Source organism: Schistocerca cancellata, chromosome 10, assembly GCF_023864275.1.
Source record: "Schistocerca cancellata isolate TAMUIC-IGC-003103 chromosome 10, iqSchCanc2.1, whole genome shotgun sequence".
Lineage (NCBI taxonomy): Eukaryota > Metazoa > Arthropoda > Insecta > Orthoptera > Acrididae > Schistocerca > Schistocerca cancellata.
In genome coordinates this window covers 64993410-65016233 of record NC_064635.1, presented here as the reverse complement: position 1 = coordinate 65016233, position 22824 = coordinate 64993410, and the positions used below count along the sequence as shown (strand labels likewise).

The 22824-nt window shown below is 42.7% G+C and overlaps 1 protein-coding gene across 4 annotated transcripts in view; it reads left to right on the top strand.

Annotated features, from left to right (window-relative positions):
* The window catches only part of LOC126106314 (1-phosphatidylinositol 4,5-bisphosphate phosphodiesterase), a 409255-nt gene that overhangs the window by 235151 nt on the left and 151280 nt on the right, over positions 1 to 22824 (top strand). For all 4 annotated transcript variants that reach the window (XM_049912540.1, XM_049912541.1, XM_049912542.1 and 1 more), the window contains one exon: positions 2473 to 2532. In XM_049912540.1, the coding sequence (XP_049768497.1) occupies positions 2473 to 2532 (60 nt within the window). The remainder of the gene's footprint in view (positions 1 to 2472; positions 2533 to 22824) is intronic.

Genomic DNA, 22824 nt, shown 5'->3' with positions numbered 1-22824 from the left:
TTCAAATGGTACTTCACAAAAGAAAACCCAGAAGAATTGCTCCAATTTAATCCTCGTACCACTGCAAAGATGAGTGAATCAAATAAATGCTAGTGCTACTGGTGTTGAGAAACAGCTGAAATTTTAAACTTGAACAAATCTCCAGGTCCCGACGGAATCCCTGTCAGATTCTGTACTGAATTTGCGGCTGAGTGAGCCCCTCTTGTAAGTAAAATTTATCATAGATCCCCCGAACAAAAAGCTGTGCCCAGTTCTCGGAAAAACGCACAGGTCACACGCGTCTGCAAGAAGGGTAGTGGAAGTGGGCCACAAAACTACCATCCAATACCTTTAACATCGATTTGTTTTAGAATCTTGGAACATATTCTGAAATATGTTGAACAGAAAACATCGATCATGTGAAGCCCAATTCGAGGCAACCAAGCCTTGGGTCGAGGCAGTCGAGTAGATGCAGTGTTTCTTGATCCCTGAAAACCATTTGACTCAGAACCACACCTACGCTTACTGTCAAAAGTACGATCATATGGGGGGTATCTAGTGAAGTTTATGTCTGCATTGAGGACATTTTTGGTAGGGAAGACACAGCATGTTATCTTGGATGGAGAGTAATCGTCATATGTAGAAATAACATCGAGTGTGTCCGAGGGAAGTGTGTTGAGACCCTCGCTGTTCATATTTTACATTAATGACGCTGCAGACAATATTAACAGTAAAGTCAGGCTTCTTGCAGATGATGCAGTTACCTGCAATGAAGTACTATCTGAGAGAAAGTGCATAAATATTAAGTCAGATCTTGATAAGATTTCAACGTGGTGCACAGATTGGCAGCTTGGTCTAATGTTCAAAAATATATAACTTTGCACTTCACAGAACGAAAGAAACGTAGTATCCTATGACTACAATATCAGTGAGTCACTGTTGGAATCGGCCAACTCATACAAATATCTGGGTGCAACACTTTGTAGGGATATGAAATGGAATAATCACATAGGTTCAGTCCTGGGTAAATCGGGTGGTACACTTCCGTTTATTGGCAGAAAACTCGGGAATCGGTCTGCAAAGGAGATTGCTTACAAATCACTCGTGCGACCCATCCTAGAATATTGCTCAAGTGTGTGGGATGCGTACCAGACAGGACTAACAGAGTATATTGAACGTATACAGACATAGACAGCACTAATGGTCACAGGTTTGTTTCATCCGCGGGAGAAAGTCTATTAACGAAGTTTCAGGAACCGGAATGAAATGATTACTCTAGGGATATACTACAACCCCGTTAAGTGTCGCTTATACGGGGATCGTGAGGATAAGATGAGAATAATTACTGCACGCACAGAGGCGCTGAATCAATCATTCTTCCCGCCCTCCACACGTGAGTGGAACAGGAAGAATCCCTAATAACAGCTACAATGATTCGTACCCTCTGCCATGCACCTCACGGCGGTTTGAAGAGTATATGTGTAACTGTAGATATGTGGTTGACTACTAGTGCCGGCCGGAGTGGCCGTGCGGTTCTAGGCACTACAGTCTGGAGCCGAGCGACTGCTACGGTCGCAGGTTCGAATCCTGCGTCGGGCATGGATGTGTGTGACGTCCTTAGGTTAGTTAGGTTTAATTAGTTCTAAGTTCTAGGCGACTGATGACCTCAGAAGTTAAGTCGCATAGTGCTCAGAGCCATTTGAACCATTTGAACTACTACTGGTGGATCTGCTACCATTATCTCAGTCTTTTCGAATGACATCTGGAGTCTTATTTTTCGTGATATATTTTATAGGCTTGTTATTTGATTGCTGGCTTCTTGAATGTTATTAGCGAGTAACAGTAAGTCATCTGCGAATCCCAGGCGCCGGCCGGAGTGGCCGTGCGGTTTTAGGCGCTACAGTCTGGAACCGAGCGACCGCTACGGTCTCCAGATTCGAATCCTGCCTCGGGCATGGATGTGTGTGATGTCCTTAGGTTAGTTAGGTTTAAGTAGTTGTAAGTTCTGGGCGACTGATGACCTCAGCAGCTAAGTCCCATAGTGCTCAGAGCCATTTGAACCATTTTGAATCCCAGGCAATTTGAGTTTGTTTGATCTTCCTTTGTTCCAATTCTCATGATTTTAGGATTTTCTTTGTACCATTCTCTTATTACGTACTCGAGTAACGGCGGTAAACCTGTCTCATTGTTTCAAACCCTTTCAATCGCAAATGGCTCAGATATTTCTCCTCTGAATTTTACTTTAGATTTGGTGTTTGTTAGAGTTAAGTTCATCGTTTTTATTAATTTGGAATGGAGACCAAAATTTTGTAGTATCTTCATTATTGAAGATCTTTGGATACAATCATAAGTTTTTCTGAAGTCTACAAATGTTATGACTTATTGTTTTCGTCTTTTTTTTGTAATAATCCATCACGAGTTTCAAAGTGATTATCTGTTCTGGGCAGATTTGTTTTATTTTATTCGTGAATAACTTTGTGTTCTCTTTTACAGGACGGTGACGTGATAGAGTTGTGTCAGGTCAGCGACATAAGAGCTGGGGGTATTCCGAAGGTGAGTATCTTTCTAAAAATTTTCAGTTATTTACGCAATAAAAAAATTCAGAATGTGCTCAATGAATTGAGATGGGGTACCAACAAGTATTGTAATTGTCTTTGTCTGCATTTGTTGTGGTATTTGGGGAAGTTGTACATACTCGGAGACGCCCACAGAAAACCTGTACGGCTTGCACTCGCGATTAAGGGAGAATGTGGCGGGTTCTACCCTATAGACGCGACGTCCGAGCAAAGTCTCTGTGGCAGTAAGCCATCGGCACACGGACCGTGCTGTCGAACGTCGACGTTGGGTGTGCCGAGCTCAACGCGCTGCTGAACGCTCAGGAACGATGCGACTTGTGCTTACGGTACGTGTGCCCCAACGTGGTATACGCGATCGCAACGCGTTTCAGCAATTGTTGTCGGCTGTATCTAGCTCGTAAACGACACTGTTCATTTACGAAAAGGCCGGGCATAAGATTCGTGTATTACCTCTATTAAAACGTACTTTCCTCCCTTGTCTATCTGCTAGTCAGGTTATTCTGTCTGTAGTATACAGGGTGGTCCATTGATCATCACCGGGCCAAATATCTCACGAAATAAGCGTCAAACGAAAAAACTACAAAGAACGAAACTCGTCTAGCTTGAAGGGGGAAACCAGATGGCGCTATGGTTGGCCTGCTAGATGGCGCTGCCATAGGTCAAACGGATATCAACTGCGTTGTTGTTTTTCTTTTTTTTTTATTGGGACCCCCATTCTATATTACATGTACGTTTAGTACGTAAAGAAATATGAATGTTTTAGTTGGACCACTTTTATCGCTTTGTGATAGATGGCGCTGTAATAGTCACAAACATATGGCTCACAATTTTAGACGAACAGCTGGCAAAAAGTAGGTGATTACTTGTAAATGCCACATTAATTCAATAAATGCTCAAAATGATGTCCGTGTATCTCAATGCATTTGGCAATACGTGTAACGACATTCCTCTCAACAGCGAGTAGTTCACCTTCCACAATGCTCGCACATGCATTCACAATGCGCTGACGAATGTTGTCACACTTTGTTGTGGATCACGATAGCAAATATCCTTCAACCTTCCCCACAGAAAGAAATCCTGGGACATCAGATCCGGTCAACGTGCGGGCCATGGTATGGTGCTTCGACGACTAGTCCACCTGTCACGAAATATGCTATTCAGTACCGCCTCAACCGCAACACCGTGTTGGAAGTACATCGCGATTCGGTCATGCAGTGAAACATCTCGTAGTAACATCGGTAGAACATTACATAGGAAATCAGCATACATTGCACCGTTTAGATTGCCATCGATAAAATGGGGGCCAATTATCCTTCATCCCATAATGCCGCACCATACATTAACCCGCCAAGGTCGCTGATGTTCCACTTGTCGCAGCCATTGTGGATTTTCCGTTGCCCAATAGTGCATATTATGCCGGTTTACGTTACCGCTGTTGGTGAATGACGCTTCGTCGCTAAATAGAACACGAGCAAAAAATCTCTCATCGTCCCGTAATTTCTCTTGTACCCAGTTTCAGAACTGTACACGACGTTCAAAGTCGTCGCCGTGCAATTCCTGTTGCATGGAAATATGGTACGGGTGCAATCGATGTTGATGTAGCATTCTCAACATCGACGTTTTGGAGATTCCCGATTCTCGCGAAATTTGTCTGCTACTGATGTGCGGATTAGCCGCGACAGCAGCTAAAACACCTACTTGGGCATCATCATTTGTTGCAGGTCGTGGTTGACGTTTCACATGTGGCTGAACACTTTCTGTTTCCTTAAATAACGTAACTATCCGGCGAACGGTCCGGACACTTGGATGATGTCGTCCAGGATACCGAGCAGCATACATAGCGCACGCCCGTTGGGCATTTTGATCACAATAGCCATACATCAACACGATATCGACCTTCTCCGCAATTGGTAAACGGTCCATTTTAACACGGGTAATGTATCACGAAGCAAATACTGTCCGCACTGGCGGAATGTTACGTGATACCACGTACTTATACATTTGTGACTATTACAGCGTCATCTATCACAAAGAGAAAAAAGTGGTCCAACTAAAACATTCATATTTCTTTATGTACTACACGAATATGTAATAAAATATGTTGATTCCTATTTAAAAAAAACGCAGTTGATATCCGTTCGACCTATGGCAGCGCCATCTAGCGGGCCAACCATAGCGCCATCTGGTTTCCCCCTTCAAGCTAGACAAGTTTAGTTCTTTGCAATTTTTTCGTTTGATGCTTATTTCGTGAGATATTTGGCCCGGTCACTATCGATGGACCACCCTGTATATAAATCAAAACTATAATATCCGTGACAATATTAAAGGCAAAAAGAAATGTACCATGTGTGGTACCAAGGAATCCTGCGTACTCGGTTCGCTAGACAAACATTCAAGCAAGTCGTATTAATGAGTTTTATTACCAAATGAAAAGATACAATACCTAACTTTTGCAGTTACACAGATGTGTCGCAAGCAAAGGGTGACATACGAAATAATGCATCTCGTTCAGTATAAACGAAGTGTGTGCTACTGTCCGCAGCTCGTGGTCTAGTGATTAGCGTTGCTGCCTCTGGATCACTGTGTCCCGGGTTCGATTCCCGGCCGCGTTGGGAATTTTCTCCGCCCAGGGACTGGGTGTTTGTGTTGTCGTTATCATTCCATCATAATTCGTGAAAGTGGCGAGATTGGACTATGTAAAGATCGGGAATTTGTACGGGCACACAGTTGAGCGCCCCACAAACCAGTCATCATCATCATCATCTTTGCTACATTAAAGATTACAAGCGAAGTGAATAGAGTTGTCGCTGTTATAGAAGTTGGTGGTCTTGCACCTACCATGAACCGGGGCGTCGCCAGTCGGTCGTGGCGCTTATGTCCTCTTCAGATAGGGGCCGCTGCTGTCGCGTTGTCGTCCTGGAGAGGAGTCGGTCAGCGTGCGATTGGCTGACGTCTTCTCACAGCCATCTCTTCTGTATCGTTCCCGACTGGCGTACCGGCACTTGACTTTAACACCGTAACACCATGTCCACTCAACAAGGACATGACTTATGAAGGTTCCATTACAAATAGTGCGATACAAATTTACAGTTGTTCTCCACATAAGATAAAAATTATTTCATCATTCTCACTTTTTACTAATATCCTAAGGTCATTCTCACTTGGTCACTGCCGGTCGCTATGCCGAGCGGTTCTAGGCGCTTCAGTCCGGAACCGCGGTGCTGCTGCGGTCGCAGGTTCGAATCCTGCCTCGGGCATGGATGTGTGTGAGCCTTAGGTAAGTTAGGTTTAAGTAGTTCTAAGTCTAGGGGACTGATGACCTCAGATGTTAAGTCCCATAGTGCTTAGAGCCATTTTTCACTTGGTCACTGTGCCTACTTAGTAGCGGAATCTCTATAACCAGTGAATTACAAAACTTGAAAGAAAAGAAAGGGCAAAATATCTTACTGCAAGTATTGGAAGGTGTCCTGTGGATTAAACCAATCACACAAACTCACTCGTCAAAAGGAGCGCTCTTATATTTATATAAATTCAATTACTATAGGATATACTTAAACTAATAAGAAAGTACCAAAACCTATAAAAACGCGAAAATCAGGAAAAAAATTATATGTAGTGGGACGCGAACTACCAACTCATCCTACAACGCGTCAGGTATGTGTGACGCTATTAGTTACACTGGCCCTCTTCACGATATCATGTACAAACCAAGTATATAGTGAACAATCGTAGAACTAAGCCGTAGTGTTAACAATACACATACTCCAAGGTGGTAAAGTGACCACGAATGTTGTGATCATACTAAGCTTGTTACTATGCCGTGAAAGCTTCAATCGTAGCTGTATTACTAATGGAAGTTTAATTGTAACAAATTGTTCCAAGAACAATGCGTTTCTAATAGATCCTCAACATGCCGTTGCCTTCAGGTGGCATACTGTCGTAAGACGATAATACACAAGCTACAATAATTCATTTACCACGACTATGAAGTTTCTCATCATGCCATTGCAACGTATCGTACAATTAAAGGCGGGTTTTCGAGAGCTCCTCAATTTGCTGGTGCTCAGAAATGACATATACACTGAAGAGCCAAATATCGTGTAGGGCCCCTGCAAACACACAGAAGTGGCGCAACACTACGTGGCATGGACTCTATTAATGTCTGAAGCAGTGCTGGAGGGAATTGACACCATGAACCTGCAGGGCTGTCCATAAATCCGTAAGAGTACGAGGGGGTGGGAATCTCTTCTGAACAGCACGTTACAAGGCATCTCAGATATACTCAATATGTTCATGTCTGGGGAGTTGTGGCCAGCGGAAGTGTTTAAACTCAGAAGAGTGTCCCTAGAGCCACTCTTTAGCAATTCTAGACGTGTGAGGTGGCGCACTGTCCTGCTTGAATTGGCCAAGTTCGTCAGAATGCACAATGGACATGAATGGATGCAGGTGATCTTACTGGATGCTTACGTACGTGTCACCTGTCATAGTCGTATTTAGACATATCAAGGGTCCCATATCACTCCAACTCCACACGCCCCATACCATTACAGAGTCTCCACCATCTTGAACAGTGCCCTGCTGACAAGCAGGGTCCATGGATTCATGAGGTTGTCTCAATACCTGTACACGTCCATCCGCTCGATACAATTTGAAACGAGACTTGTCCGACCAGGGAACATGTATCCTGTCAACAGTCCAATGTTGACGGGCCCAGGCGAGGTGTAAAGCTTTGTGTCGTACAGTCATGAAGGGTATACGAGTGGGCCATTGGCTCCGAAAGCCCATGTCGATGACGTTTCGTTGAATGATTCGCACCCTGACATCTGATGATGGCCCAGCATTGAAATCTGCAGCCATTTGCGGAACGGTTGCACTTCTGTCACGCTGAACGATTCTCTTCAGTCGTCGTTGGTCCCGTTCTTGCAGAGTCTTTTTCCGGCCGCACCGATGTCGGAGATTTGATGTTATTTGCGGTACATTACCGGAATTATCGTATGGGAATTGCAGCAGCAGTAGTAACCGATCTAACAAATGCGCCAGACACTTTCTTGCCCTATATAGGCGTTGCCCACCGCAGCGCCGTATTCTGCCTGTTTACATATCTCCGTATTTGAATATGCAAACATATATCAGTTTCTTTGGCACTTCAGTGTACATATACACGACCTTCAACTAAAGCCAATATTTAAAAGAATTGAAAAGCCACGATCGCTTCAATATCGTTCACTAGATTACCTGTTCCAGCACTCTGAAGGGGGGGAGGGGGGGGATGACATGCGGACCAAGACGCACAGTGACTCCACGTACGCTCCCTTCGGCATGGCACTCGTTTCGTCCATGGGCCGATGGGAGCGTACGTGGAGTCACTGTGCGTCTTGGTCCGCATGTCATCCCCCCCCCTCCCCCCCTGTTCCTGTGCCCTTCAGTTTGCTTCTGATCTGGCATTCCTTAATTCCATGTGCCTATGCAGGTTTTCGTAGTTGATTCGTACCTTGCTCATAACGAATGTATAGATGGTGAGAGACTTAATAGCAAGTTAATACGTTCTTTTTTAGTGCTTACAATACCTAAGACCATAGTGCCTAGACAGATAAAGCCCAGCATACAGGTTTTAATCGCTCGTCACATTGTAACTAAGTCGTGTTATGAACAGCTTTCTGTGTGCATGTTCCTGACGTCCTTATATGAATAAAGGTAAATTATAATACGTAGTTTTGTAAGGCGCTAATGGATAATTCCTGTGCCTCAGATGCTTTTACTTTGTAATTGACGTACTTTATAGTGATTATAGTATGTACAGGAAATGTATGCGCAAATGTGGGCTTTGCATAGGTATGTGACAAGCAGTTGTAGTTAAGTTGTGTTTTAGTAGTAATGAGTGGTTATACCGTGGGACTGTGTGTGCGCTGCTTGGACAGCGCTATCTGGTGGCCGGTTGTGAACCGCTAGAATCACAGCAGGTGAGCCTGCGCGGAATAGGGCAGTGATGATGCCGACCGCAGTGGTAGTTTCACCGGGTGACTTCAGTTTTATATTTTAGGGAAAGAACGACCATGAGAGCAGTTTCTTATTATTTTTTGTTGGTTGTGACAATGATTTTTATCAGATGGTCTACCTCATGTGCCATGATGTCCGTATGGTTTTAAAAATGTTAATCCACGTTTCAGGTATGTGGTTCTGTAATAAGTGTAATGTACAGGGTGTTTCAAAAATGACCGGTATATTTGAAACGGCAATAAAAACTAAACGAGCAGCGATAGAAATACACCGTTTGTTGCAGTATGCTTTGGACAACAGTACATTTTCAGGCGGACAGACTTTCGAAACTACAGTAGTTACAATTTTCAACAACAGATGGCGCTGCAAGTGATGTGAAAGATATAGAAGACAACGCAGTCTGTGGGTGCGCCATTCTGTACGTCGTCTTTCTGCTGTAAGCGTGTGCTGTTCACAACGTGCAAGTGTGCTGTGGACAACATGGTTTATTCCTTAGAACAGAGGATTTTTCTGGTGTTGGAATTCCACCGCCTAGAACACAGTGTTGTTGCAACAAGACGAAGTTTTCAACGGAGGTTTAATGTAACCAAAGGACCGAAAAACGATACAATAAAGGATCTGTTTGAAAAATTTCAACGGACTGGGAACGTGACGGATGAACGTGCCGGAAAGGTAGGGCGACCGCGTACGGCAACCACAGAGGGCAACGCGCAGCTAGTGCAGCAGGTGATCCGACAGCGGCCTCGGGTTTCCGTTCGCCGTGTGCAGCTGCGGTCCAAATGACGCCAACGTCCACGTATCATCTCGTGCGCCAGAGTTTACACCTCTATCCATACAAAATTCAAACGCGGCAACCCCTCAGCGCCGCTACCATTGCTGCACGAGAGACATTCGCTAACAATATAGTGCACAGGATTGATGACGGCGATATGCATGTGGGCAGCATTTGGTTTACTGACGAAGCTTATTTTTACCTGGACGGCTTCGTCAATAAACAGAACTGGCGCATATGGGGAACCGAAAAGCCCCATGTTGCAGTCCCATCGTCCCTGCATCTTCAAAAAGTACTGGTCTGGGCCGCCATTTCTTCCAAAGGTATCATTGGCCCATTTTTCAGATCCGAAACGATTACTGCATCACACTATCTGGACATTCTTCGTGAATTTGTGGCGGTACAAACTGCCTTAGACGACACTGCGAACACCTCGTGGTTTATGCAAGATGGTGCCCGGCCACATCGCACGGCCGACGTCTTTAAGTTCCTGAATGAATATTTCGATGATCGTGTGATTGCTTTGGGCTATCCGAAACATACAGGAGGCGGCGTGGAGTGGCCTCCCTATTCGCCAGACATGAACCCCTGTGACTTCTTTCTGTGGGGACACTTGAAAGACCAGGTGTACCGCCAGAATCCAGAAACAATTGAACAGCTGAAGCAGTACATCTCATCTGCATGTGAAGCCATTCCGCCAGACACGTTGTCAAAGGTTTCGGGTAATTTCATTCAGAGACTACGCCATATTATTGCTACGCATGGTGGATATGTGGAAAATATCGTACTATAGAGTTTCCCAGACCGCAGCGCCATCTGTTGTTGAAAATTGTAACTACTGTAATTTCGAAAGTTTGTCTGCCTGAAAATGTACTGTTGTCCCAAACATATTGCAACAAACGGTGTATTTCTATCGCTGCTCGTTTAGTTTTTATTGCCATTTCAAATATACCGGTCATTTTTGAATCACCCTGTATATAGTTAACTCGTGTAAGCCCTCCCTCAAACCTGTTATGTTACACCTTCACAGATCCGATGATGGCACCTTCAGAGTGCTGAAACCGGTCATCTAGTAAACGATATTTAAGCGATCGTGGCTTTTCAATTATTTTAAAAACAGAGTGATCGCCCCACGACACACCATGTGTTCACTGTAAAGCCAATATGGCGCCTCTCAACTCTGTACCGAAGGGACATGGCGTGTTTGTGACGTAGTGGCATTCTGCAATCCCATTGGTCAACGGTCAAACGCGCTTTCAGAATACCTAACGTGGTAGGTATTGCTCTGCACTTTCGGAAAGACTCTCCAGCGTGCTTTTCCGCGCTACGACGGCAGAACCTCGGCACGCTCAACGTTCGGATGCGAGGTGCGTGTGGCGGCGGCTGTGTAGGCAGCAGCAGATGCTGCTCTGTAGCAGTCACCCTTTGTGCCGCGGCGTCAGGTGACTATAGTGCCCGCTGGCGTAAGGGCTAATGTCCTGGGAGTAAACTTGCGACAAAGCGTGGCACGATTTCGCACGATTGTGCGCGTGTGAAACAAACACGTGCAGAGGATTTGGGGGGGGGGGGGGGAAATCTATCGCCCGTTGTCGTGCACTGTCGCGTGACGATGCACAGGCTTCAAATCAGTTTGAAATTTCCGAGCGATACGGTGATTGGATTGCGATAAGCTAACCAGCCTGGTGCAAGCGCTAAGATGCTCGTCGTGGATTAAAAAAATGCTTTAGCATCACACAAGGAATTTTACTTGCAAGTTATAAGAGGAGGTAGCAGTGGAAATAAAGGAGGCCGATGATTTTCTTTCTCCTCGTGTCTTTAGTGCCTAATGAACACTGTAAATGGCACTGATGTTAAGGGGGACAAGTTGTCCGACGAGTTCTCTTCCCCCTGTCCTGTAAACTATCCTTAGTAAAAATTAACCAGAGCAGGAGTTGGGGCGTGCTACGCTGAAGCGCCAAAGAATCTGGTATGCGCGCGCGTATTCAAATAGAGAGATATGTAAACAGGCAGAATACGGCGCTGGGGTAGGCAACGGCTGGCGCTGTTGTTAGATCGGTTACTGCTGCTACAGTGGCAGGTCAGCAAGATTTAAGTGAGTCTGAACGTGGTGTTATAGTCGGTGCGCAAGCGATGGGACACATCATCTCCGAGGTAGCGATGAAGTGTAGATAGTACCGTACGACCATTCCACGAGTGTACCGTGAATATCAGGAATCCGATAAAACATCAAATCTCCGACATCGCTGGGGCCGGAAAAAGATCCTGCAAGAACGAGACCAACGACGACTGAAGAGAACCGTTCGACGTGACAGAAGTGCAACCATACCATAAATTGCTGCGGATTTCAATGCCAGGGCATCAACAAGTGTCAACGTGCGAGCCATTCGACGAAACCCACACAACAAATTAAACAACGAACCTTTTTTTTAACGCTATTGAGTGTCACACAACATTCCGAATTATTCTTTGTCAATTACTCGCGATCGAGGGCCCACCGGGGTGAATGGCTGGAGCGTTTAGTACCTGGGACCATAACGTACATCACTGTATGGATAGTTTCAGAAAGCCGATCGCACCGCTGGGGACATCTCCTTGTTAGTGAGGTTTCTTCGTCTAGTAAGCCCTGGTACGTCCAACAAAGTAAATCGGAGAAATGCATGACAGTCTCATTGGCCAAAAGGCCGACTGCTCTGATTTGGTAGGACGACGGCGTGAGCAGAGGACGCGGTCTTGCCGAGCAGTAACGTGTGACTGTCGCATATTTACGTTCACCGTGTCACTGAAACTGCGAGCGTTAGGTGCACTAGTGATATGACGCCGAAGCAACTCGCATCAGCTGAGCGCATAGAAATGTAGTGGCTAGCGACTTTACTGATTCACACTGGGACGGCAGCGCGACAACACAGATGCGATTGAAACTTCCTGACAGATTAAAACTATGTGCCCGACCGAGACTCGAACTCGGGACCTTTGCCTTTCGCGGGCAAGTGCTCTACCATCTGAGCTACCGAAGCACGACTCACGCCCGGTACTCACAGCTTTACTTCTGCGAGTATCTCGTCTCCTACCTTCCAAACTTTACAGAAGCTCTTCTGCGAACCTTGCAGAACTAGCGCTCCTGAAAGAAAGGATACTGCGGAGACATGGCTTAGCCACAGCCTGGGGGATGTTTCCAGAATGAGATTTTCACTCTGCAGCGGAGAATCTCATTCTGGAAACATCCCCCAGGCTGCAGAGTGAGAATCTCATTCTGGAAACAGATGCGATTATCTGTCGTGTCGTCCAGCGCGATACGCTGAGGTGATCACTCCTCGCAACTCGGGTCGTTCGATACACCACGACAGAAATTTTAAGACATCCGATGTGCCTAAAAAAATTGTTTTATATAAAATGAAGGAAAGTTACGCCCGTCACTGGAGTTATTCTGAGAAAAAAATTTTTACTTTCCGCGTAAAAAATTAAAAAAACTGCTGTTATGGGAGCCGCGCGTGTAGTCTATCTCGGCGATTTTGAGGGAACTATTCTGTAAAGAAAACTGATTTTTTTCGCATCTTATAGTCTGATATTACAGGTTTTCATTTCGCTGTTGCCCATAGCTATTGTGATACTTCACAAATAAACAAACCGCTGGGCACACTTTTAAAAGATTGCAGTGAAGAATTTAGTTACTGGCCAATCTACGTTTAGTGGATTTTAGGTGGTGCATTGCTGCCTCCCACATGTAGTTGACATACTGAAATTGTAATAACCCTGGAATGAGAGCCATAACTCTTTCCAGTCTGGAGTCACGTGACATACGAAGGCGTGCAGAAAAGTAATACCTCCGAATTTGTTGTATGACAAGAGTAGAAAATTTTTGCATCTAGCAGTATGCCAAGAGAAGGGCCACTGTGATACTGCATTAGCAGTTCAGTGACGGGCAGTTAAAAATCACTCGTAAGCTGCGTCTGCTGACTCTCCAGAAGGAGCAGGATTCCATTAGAAAGGGACCAAATTCTGCATCAAGCACCCTATATGAAATCTCTTCAGTTTTTGCTTCTTGGACATGGCTGTGGCGGCCCATTCGCATGGTGATACCTGGGCTGGATACTGCGAATAGTTATAATAGTGGATGGCGGGATCCACATCGAGGTTTGATGGAGGTTACAACTTTGGTGGGGAGCTGAGCGACTCCGGAGCGAAAAACCCCGGCTGCAAACTAGGGTTGCCAGATGCTCAGTTTTCTCCGGATTTATCCCTTTCTTTTTCTTCAAGTTATGATACTCCGTTTTTTCGTTTCCTGGAATTCCTACTGATTCTTTTTATTATATTTTTTAAGTTCACTGTATTAATGCATATACATTTTCCAGAATTTCATAAGAACTTTAAACGCTAGGGAACCATAACGTTATTGCTTGCATGGATATATGTATAATAAATGTTCATGGTTACAGATATCAGATGGTAAGACTTAACAAGCAGTCACTGCTTGAGAATAGATGCATAACGACTAGCGTCAGGCTACAGTCTTTGCGCTTAGAGCAGGCGTTTTGCAGTTATTTGGTTTGAGACCTTTCGGTACAAGTTGATAGGATTCGTGACTACAACGTATTATTTTCAAATGCTGACATCCGTAGCAATCTAACCGTTATTGTAGTACAAAAGGTTTTATTTGTGGTATTTCTTACTACACCTAACTACCACGTATGAACATAAACGTCCCTATAATGCATTTGTGGGAAACGTTGTTATATCGGCAGTATTGCCATTTCTGTTCACGTGTAGACAGAGCTAGATGCATTTTCGATTCACTGATTTTCTTGCGAGACCAAGTGCTAAGTACAGATTCTCTTATTTTCACCGTCAGAAATTAAATAAGACAATTTACGTACCAGTGTAGGAAACTGCCTGTTGTAATTAGTTTTAGAATGAGTGAAGGTGAAACTGAAGATTCGCCCAAGACTCTCCCAGAGAAAAAACTGAAATCTAAACACTCAAGTTTATCTGAAGAGTTGGGAAATTAGTTTTCTTGGGTTAAACCAGGACCGAACGAATATCGGCCTTTTTGTGTTTCATGTATAAAGGATTTTAGCATTTCTCACGGCGGACAAAACGACATGCGCGAACACGTAGAACGTAAGGGACATGCATCAACCCTTTTGCGGACTGTGAGGAATGTAGGTCCATCTAAATATATTTCTTTCCAGCGTTTCTTAATATGTGTTACCACTTCTGTATGCTCGTGGCATTCGCTGCACCAGCTGTAGTTTCTGTTTGTTGTGAAAACCCATCAGGACCGTGGGAAATATACAAGGTGATTCACGAAGATATGCAAATATTTTAATATGTTATTCTACAAGTAAAACTGAAGAAAAAAGTTCATATAAACATACGTCCGCAAATGTTTAGCTGCGGAGTTACGGCTAATAAAAAATTTTACCTGGAATTTAGCAACTTCGCTCATATGAAATCACAATTTCCATTTATTTTGTTGTTGTTGGTCTGGTCAATCTAATAAAACATTGTATGTACACTGCATAGCTTTGTTTTCTCCTGTTTAACATGACTTCACGTATGCTATGGTATTAATAAAAGCAGATTATCTGATACATTCATACAGTTTCAGTTAACGTTATTAGCAGCATTTTTCCAAAATTAAATTCTCCACAACTTCTGTTGAAAACTTTGTGCTATTGTCTGGAACTTAAAAAAAAAAAACAAATTGGCCTAAGTAGTTAATAAATTAAAAATTTTACGAAATTACTTCTTTGCTTCTCTCGATGTTCTGGAAAACTACTGCAGATACACGTCTAGGACATGTTTTATTAGATTCACCAGATCAATAACAACAAAATAAATGAAAATCGTGCGTTACTTTAACCTCATACAGTTTTGCCATAGCTTCATATTAGCGAAGTTGCTAAATTTTAGCCAAAATCTTTTATTAGCCGTAATTAAACATTTGCGTACGTATGTTTGTATAAACTTAAGTTTTACATGTAGAATAACATATTAAAATATTTCCATATCTTCGTGAATCACTCCGTATATCCCACGAAACAGCCGTGTTTTAATGGGTCTTACGAAGTATGATTACCACCAAAGTAGTTTCTTGAAGGGACTTGGGAAGTATACTTACCATAAAATTAATCTATCGTTTGTGGTCCATGGGAAGCATGCTTACCGCCAACTTAGGGGTATCCCAAAGCTTTCGGGAATATGTCTTACCTCTATGCCTGACATTTGTGGTAGTACACTGCACCAGGTTTCTGTTTGTCGAGGGATCAACTGTTATCTGAACAACATTGCTTTTTCTTCGGGAATATCATTATTGTGACCTGTATCAGCTGTATCTTTATTGGTGATAAAGTTTCTGGGATTGTTTTCATATTGTGGAAAGTAAACTTCAATATCGGTAACAAATATTTTTAAATAAAGTGTATGAAAATATAAGAGGAAAACAGAAAACATTGTTCATTATGTTTTTAGGTGTAATGGCAACACACAATAACTCAAAAAAGGGAAGTGGGAAATCCATTTACCACCATAGTTTTAATACCTCACAAAAATGTGGTGATATATACCACCATAGTTTTAGGTCCTAAATAAAAATAAAATTATCAAAAAATATAGTCAGTTGATCACAATTCTAATGGGATAGCAAATAAATTATCTTCGCTGAGTTGTTACAAAAAATGCGCCCGTCAGTGGGTTAAAAGATAAAACGTAGTGTTGGATCAAAGCGACTGAATTATTTCGTAAGTAAAAAGAATGCAATGGAATGTCACAATGTCGCTTCAAGTGAACTGGCCTTTGTGTGTCATGCAATAAACACAGCCACAGTTTCTCCAGTTTGGATTAACCTCGTTTCACACATTTTGGAAGATTTTGCGAGGGATTCAAAGATGTCTTGTGGACGAACAAAAGCAGAAATGTTGGTGAAGAACGTACTAGTTCCTAAAAGTGTGAATAACTTTCTAGACATTTTAAGAGGCTCAGGAAACCCCCCTTTTTCCGTGGGCAACAAACTCATCAAATAAGGGCAACGGAAAGATATTTCGTGTTTGCTTTTGCAATTTTGACGCACTGAAAGGAGTACAAAGCGAACATTTGAATTTCATTGAAAACGCCGATAAAAGCTCGTCTAGAATGACTGACTTGCAACTGCGAAGTTTAAATATCCACAAGTTGAGTGTAAATAAGGCTTCTTCACGCAATACTGAAAATGCTAGCGTTAATTTTGGCACCGAATAAATCAGTTTTCAGTCACTTCTCAATGAGAATAAAAATATTATAAAGGTGAATTTCACTAACCGTGTACTCCACAATCCAGTTAAGAATGCGACTGATAAATTAGATATCGATGTGTAGTTCAGAAAATTTATAATCATTTCACGGTTTCTGCAAAAAGAAGAGAGGAATTGAAATCGTTTTTTTCCAGTTTGTTGAACTGGAATGGACAGATACTGAGACCTGTTTGTACAATAGGGCTTCTTTGATTAGAACTGTAAGCAAGATTATGCTGAACTGAGATGCCATCAAGAGTAGTGATGAGTATCCAAAATTTTTGAGGTAAGTTTTTCTGAATTGAAACCCTGAGCAAGACATCATGCCAGAAATATACCTCCATTTTGTGAGCAATGTTGGGAATTTCTTGGAGACATTGGAAGGTTGTGATTGGAGTGTCTTCTAAATGATAAGCTTAAACACAGGCAGAAGGATGGTTTTTATGGCTGTAAGACAAAGGAATTGTTTGGTGGCTTCTCTCCTTACTTTAAGAAAGTTTCAGTAGATTTCAATGCCTTATACATTATTTTACTTCAGCATCTTGAAAAAAGATACATTACCGCCAATAATCGGTATGCATGCTTAGCTGGTTTTTCCTTGGAGAATGAAATACAGTAGTATTCTGCAGTGGAAAGACTTAACCTTACAGATCACGGTTGTATTGGTAGCGTGTATGAAGAATTCTCTGAATTCAAGACTAACTTACTTGAAAGATTGAACGAGGCGTTAGTGATGTCACAAACTGGTTACGTTTCTTTCAAGCTGTACCAGAATATAAAAGTACCAAATAGTATGATTCTTGTTTAGTATACCAGGATCTAATGCTTTTGTGGAAAGTGTTCTCGTTAATGAATGACAAATGGAATGAGCGCAAGAAACAGATGTAGTGCAGAACTGACCGAGGCAGAGCTCCAAATTATGGTACATTATAACGTCATGTAAAGAATTTTTTGAATATATAAAACAAGATTTTACATTATTGAAAGATGCGAAAACATCTACAAAATATTAATAAAAGTTATATGAATTTCTATAAATATTTTTTCGTATTTATAAATAAATCTCATTATCATAATACGTGAAAACAGTATGTACTCATTTTTATATCTCAAAAATATAGAAAATTCGGAAAATAATCCGTTTTTTCCCTCAAAGGGCGGACTAGCTTCGAAAATGCTCAGTTTTCCCCTCAAAAAATCTAGAAACCCTACTGCAAACGGGCTCTTCGGCACAAACCTGAAGTCCCATTCCTCGCATAAATAAATACGTTTTTCACCAAGTGTGTGTGTGTGTGTGTGTGTGTGTGTGTGTGTGTGTGTGTGTGTGTGTGTGTGTGTGTGTGTGTGTTTTTTCACCCTTAACATAACATAGTGAACGGGAGTGTTTTCTTCTATTTTTTACGGGAAATATGACAAGGTTTTCGGAGGAAGCGTTTTTTTAACCTCTGTGATTTTGCCAGTTAAAATGATGCGAAATATGACGCGTTTTTAATTTCAAATTACAAATCACTTTGGGGTAGTTAACCCATGTGTGCTGTATTTACTCTGTCTGCATATGGCCTATTTTCGACTGTCATGTAGATTCATCCATTACAGAAGAGTATTTTAGAATCACAATCAACACGACAATGTACTCCACACTTGTAGTCATTATAGAATGGTAGTGACATTGAATCATTTGTAATTGTTACCCTGCCGTTGAGAATTAACCATAACAATTAGGTAATAATTGGTAATTATTAGCCTGTAATTGGGTAATGACGAACATGAAATTGCACCTGACCTCACTCTAAGGGAACCAGGGCAAGACTGAACTCAGCCAATTGCTCGAAAAGGTAGCGGCGAGGGAATGACCTTGACCTGGGGGGGGGGGGGGGGGTACCTCATCTGCATAATGCAATCCGACGCCTCGAGTTCACTGTCTTTGATAATCCTCCATACAATCCGAAATTGGGCGTTTCATCTGTTTCTGAAACTAGAACAACACCTTATAGGACTTCACTTTGACAGTGACGAAGTGGTGCAAGCAGAGCTGAGGTTGTGATTCTGACAGCAAATTCAAACATTTTGCAGTGTTGGTATCGACGAAATGTCTCTCGTTGGGAGAGATGTGTTCGTCGCCAGGGTGACAGTGAAGAGAAATGAGTTTGTAGATACGAAGAATTTAGATGTAGTTAGTTTTATTTATAAATGGTTTAAATGGCTCTGAACACTATGGGACTTAACTTCTGAGGTCATCAGTCCCGTGGAACTTAGAACTACTTAAACCTAACTAACCTAAGGACATCACACAGATCCATGCCCGAGGCAGGATTCGAACCTGCGTCCGCAGCGGTCTCGCGGTTCCAGACTGAAGCGCCTAGAACCGCTCGGCCACTCCGGCCGTTTATTTATAAAGCTTTAAGAGTTTTCATATAAACCATTTGGAGGCATCGCTTTTCGGCACGCCACGTATTTGCTCGAGACTGGAAAGAGTTGTTATTGCTCTCACTCCAGTTAAATTTCAGTATGTAAGATACATTTGGGAGGCGGTATTTTATCACCTAAACCCCACTACACGTAAAATGGCCACTAACAAGCATTCTTCACTGCAAACTTTTCAAAATATGCCTGGTGGTTTATTTATGAGGTATCACAATAGCTACGTGCAACAGCGAAAGGAAAACCAGTTCATTATCAAGCTGTGATATCGAACGATATTGTGTGAAAAACTGTTTTTAAAACGAACAGTTCCCTCGGCCTGTTTCTGAGAAGTGCATCTTTGTAATTTTCACTCCATCACATATGATTGAATTTGGTATTAACGATGCTAGACGTTTTGCTGTTCGTTAAATGTCAAAATAAAAAATAAAATAATGGGAAAGAGGGGATTAAAAAATTACTTTTTCGAAAAATCTGGATGCACCGTTGTAACGTCAATTAGGAACCATACAACTTTTATTTGACGTTTTTTTTTTTTTGTTTTTTCATGGGTGTTACCATTTCAACGGTATTCATTCAGGAATATTCAAATCAATTTTTTCAAGGAGATGTTTCACTACCTTAACGGCCATATGGGCACGTACAAAATATTTGTGTCTTACTTTGCTCTACACTACAACATATTCAAAGCCGATTCACATCGAAGAGTATCCCTTGGACACGATTAATTGTAAGTGTAGTGCATTGCACGGTGTTCGGCTTGAAGAGGATCCACTGAAAACGGTTCGTAACAGCAACGGAAAAATCTACAAACTCTTTAACTTCACAGTGACCTTTACTGTCAGTACAACGTAGTAACTGCTTTTGTGTAAGATCACTGAGTTTCTGTCAGCCTGTATTCAGGTCGTGCTCTTGAGCCCACAGACTGGTTCGATGCAGCTCCCCACGCTATTGTGTCCTGTGCGAACCTCTTCACCTCTCCAGCCTATAGCCACTTGAACCTGCTTATTGTTTTCATTCGTCGGCTCCCCGCCCCCCTCCACCACTACAATTTTCACCTCCGATACTTCCCTCTGTTAGCATAGTTATCATTTCTCGATTCTTCAGGATGAGTCATATGAACCAATCCCTTCTTGTAGGCGGATTGTGCAATGAAATTATTTTGCCTCCGATTCGAGTCAGTACTTGCTCATTGTTAATGGCTCTACTCATCCAGTTTTCAACGGTCTCCTCTAGTACCACATTTCGGAAACTTTTATCCATCTCTAAACTGTTTAACACACACATTTCTCAGCCATCGAGGAGTAGCTCGATTGATGTTCGTACTTATACAGGGTGTTACAAAAAGGTACGGCCAAACTTTCAGGAAGCTTTCCTCACACACAAAGAAAGAAAATATGTTATATGGACATGTGTCCGGAAACGCTTACTTTCCATGTTAGAGCTCATTTTATTACTTCTCTTCAAATCACATTAATCATGGAATGGAAACACACAGCAACAGAACGTACCAGCGTGACTTCAAACACTTTGTTACAGGAAATGTTCAAAATGTCCTCCGTTAGCGAGGATACATGCATCCACCCTCCGTCGCATGGAATCCCTGATGCGCTGATGCAGCCCTGGAGAATGGCGTATTGTATTACAGCCGTCCACAATACGAGCACGAAGAGTCTCTACATTTGATACCGGGGTTGCGTAGACAAGAGCTTTCATATGCCCCCATAAATGAAAGTCGAGAGGGTTGAGGTCAGGAGAGCGTGGAGTCCATGGAATTGGTCCGCCTCTACCAATCCATCGGTCACCGAATCTGTTGTTGAGAAGCGAACGAACACTTCGACTGAAATGTGCAGGAGCTCCATCGTGCATGAACCACATGTTGTGTCGTACTTGTAAAGGCACATGTTCTAGCAGCACAGGTAGAGTATCCCGTATGAAATCATGATAACGTGCTCCATTGAGCGTAGGTGGAAGAACATGGGGCCTAATCAAGACATCACCAACAATGCCTGCCCAAACGTTCACAGAAAATGTGTGTTGATGACGTGATTGCACAATTGCGTGCGGATTCTCGTCAGCCCACACATGTTGATCGTGAAAATTTACAATTTGATCACGTTGGAATGAAGCCTCATCCGTAAAGAGAACATTTGCACTGAAATGAGGATTGACACATTGTTGGATGAACCATTCGCAGAAGTGTACCCGTGGAGGCCAATCAGCTGCTGATAGTGCCTGCACACGTTGTACATGGTACGGAAACAACTGGTTCTCCCGTAGCATCCATACAGTGACGTGGTCAACGTTACCTTGTACAGCAGCAACTTCTCTGACGCTGACATTAGGGTTATCGTCAACTGCACGAAGAATTGCCTCGTCCATTGCAGCTGTCCTCGTCGTTCTAGGTCTTCCCCAGTCGCGAGCCATAGGCTGGAATGTTCCGTGCTCCCTAAGACACCGATCAATTGCTTCGAACGTCTTCCTGTCGGGACACCTTCGTTCCGGAAATCTGTCTCGATACAAACGTACCTCGCCTTGGCTATTACCCCGTGCTAATCCACACATCAAATGGGCATCTGCCAACTCCGCATTTGTAAACATTGCACTGACCTAAAAACCACGTTCGTGATGACCACTAACCAGTTGTTGCTACGTACTGATGTGCTTGTTGCTAGTACTGTAGAGCAATGAGTCGCATGTCAACACAAGCACCGAAGTCAACATTACCTTCCTTCAATTGGGCCAAGTGGCGGTGAATCGAGGAAGTATAGTACATACAGACGAAACTAAAATGAGCTCTAACATGGAAATTAATCGTTTCCGGACACATGTCCACATAACATCTTTTCTTTATTTGTGTGTGAGGAATGTTTCCTGAAAGTTTGGCCGTACCTTTTTGTAGCACCTTGTATATGTAGGACGTGCAAGTGCGTGCATTGTCTCATCTTGTGTTCCGATACTTAGGATTTCCTTAAATAATTCGATGACCATCTTGTGGTGCAGTTCTTCTTGTTGTCTCCGTGCTTGCTAAGAAATGGGATGAGAAGTTCCGCCTTATGCAATACACCTTATTTCTTTTGTTTCACCCATACATGTTTCAGCACTTTTTGTGCTATCATCAGTGGGTTCTATTTATTTTTAACTGTAAATTTGTTGTTAACATATTAATATTTTCGTCGTTTACAACATTATGTAAAAGTTGCATTTATAATTTAATTGGCGAAAAGTAACATACCTTACATTATATTATTGTCCTCTTGTTTTGGTAGCTGTTATGCTACACAATATACAACATGTCATCTGCAAACAGCAAAACGTAATTTATTTTCTATTTGTTATGTATTTACGAACGGAAATAAGACTGTATCACGTTTTCTTTCTGTAACTTACAGTTTTGAAGTTGTGGTAGGTTTTCCTGTTTTGTTGGCGAAGTAAATGGGCTTACTTCTTTGCCTGTGTTCGTGTGACAATGCAGTTTATCGATTATTCAAAACATAGGCGGAGTTTTCGCTGCCATTACGTGTTGTTGTGGTTGTGTGGCGTTCATTTGTTTCGCAGCGTGTTCTGTTGGCTGAGGCGCGCGAGTTTGAGTTGTATTTGGTGTCAGTTGTGTGTGGTTTATGTGGGTTTGTCTGTGTGTGATGTGGGCCAAACATGCAGGACCTTCAGAACCAGATATAAGGAACACCTCAGAGCACTGAAAAGCAAAAGCACACACTCAACATTTGCAGACCACCTGGTAGCACACAACCACCACCCAACAAACATTGAAACTGACCTTCACATCCTAAAAACCAGCAGCAGCCTATACCAA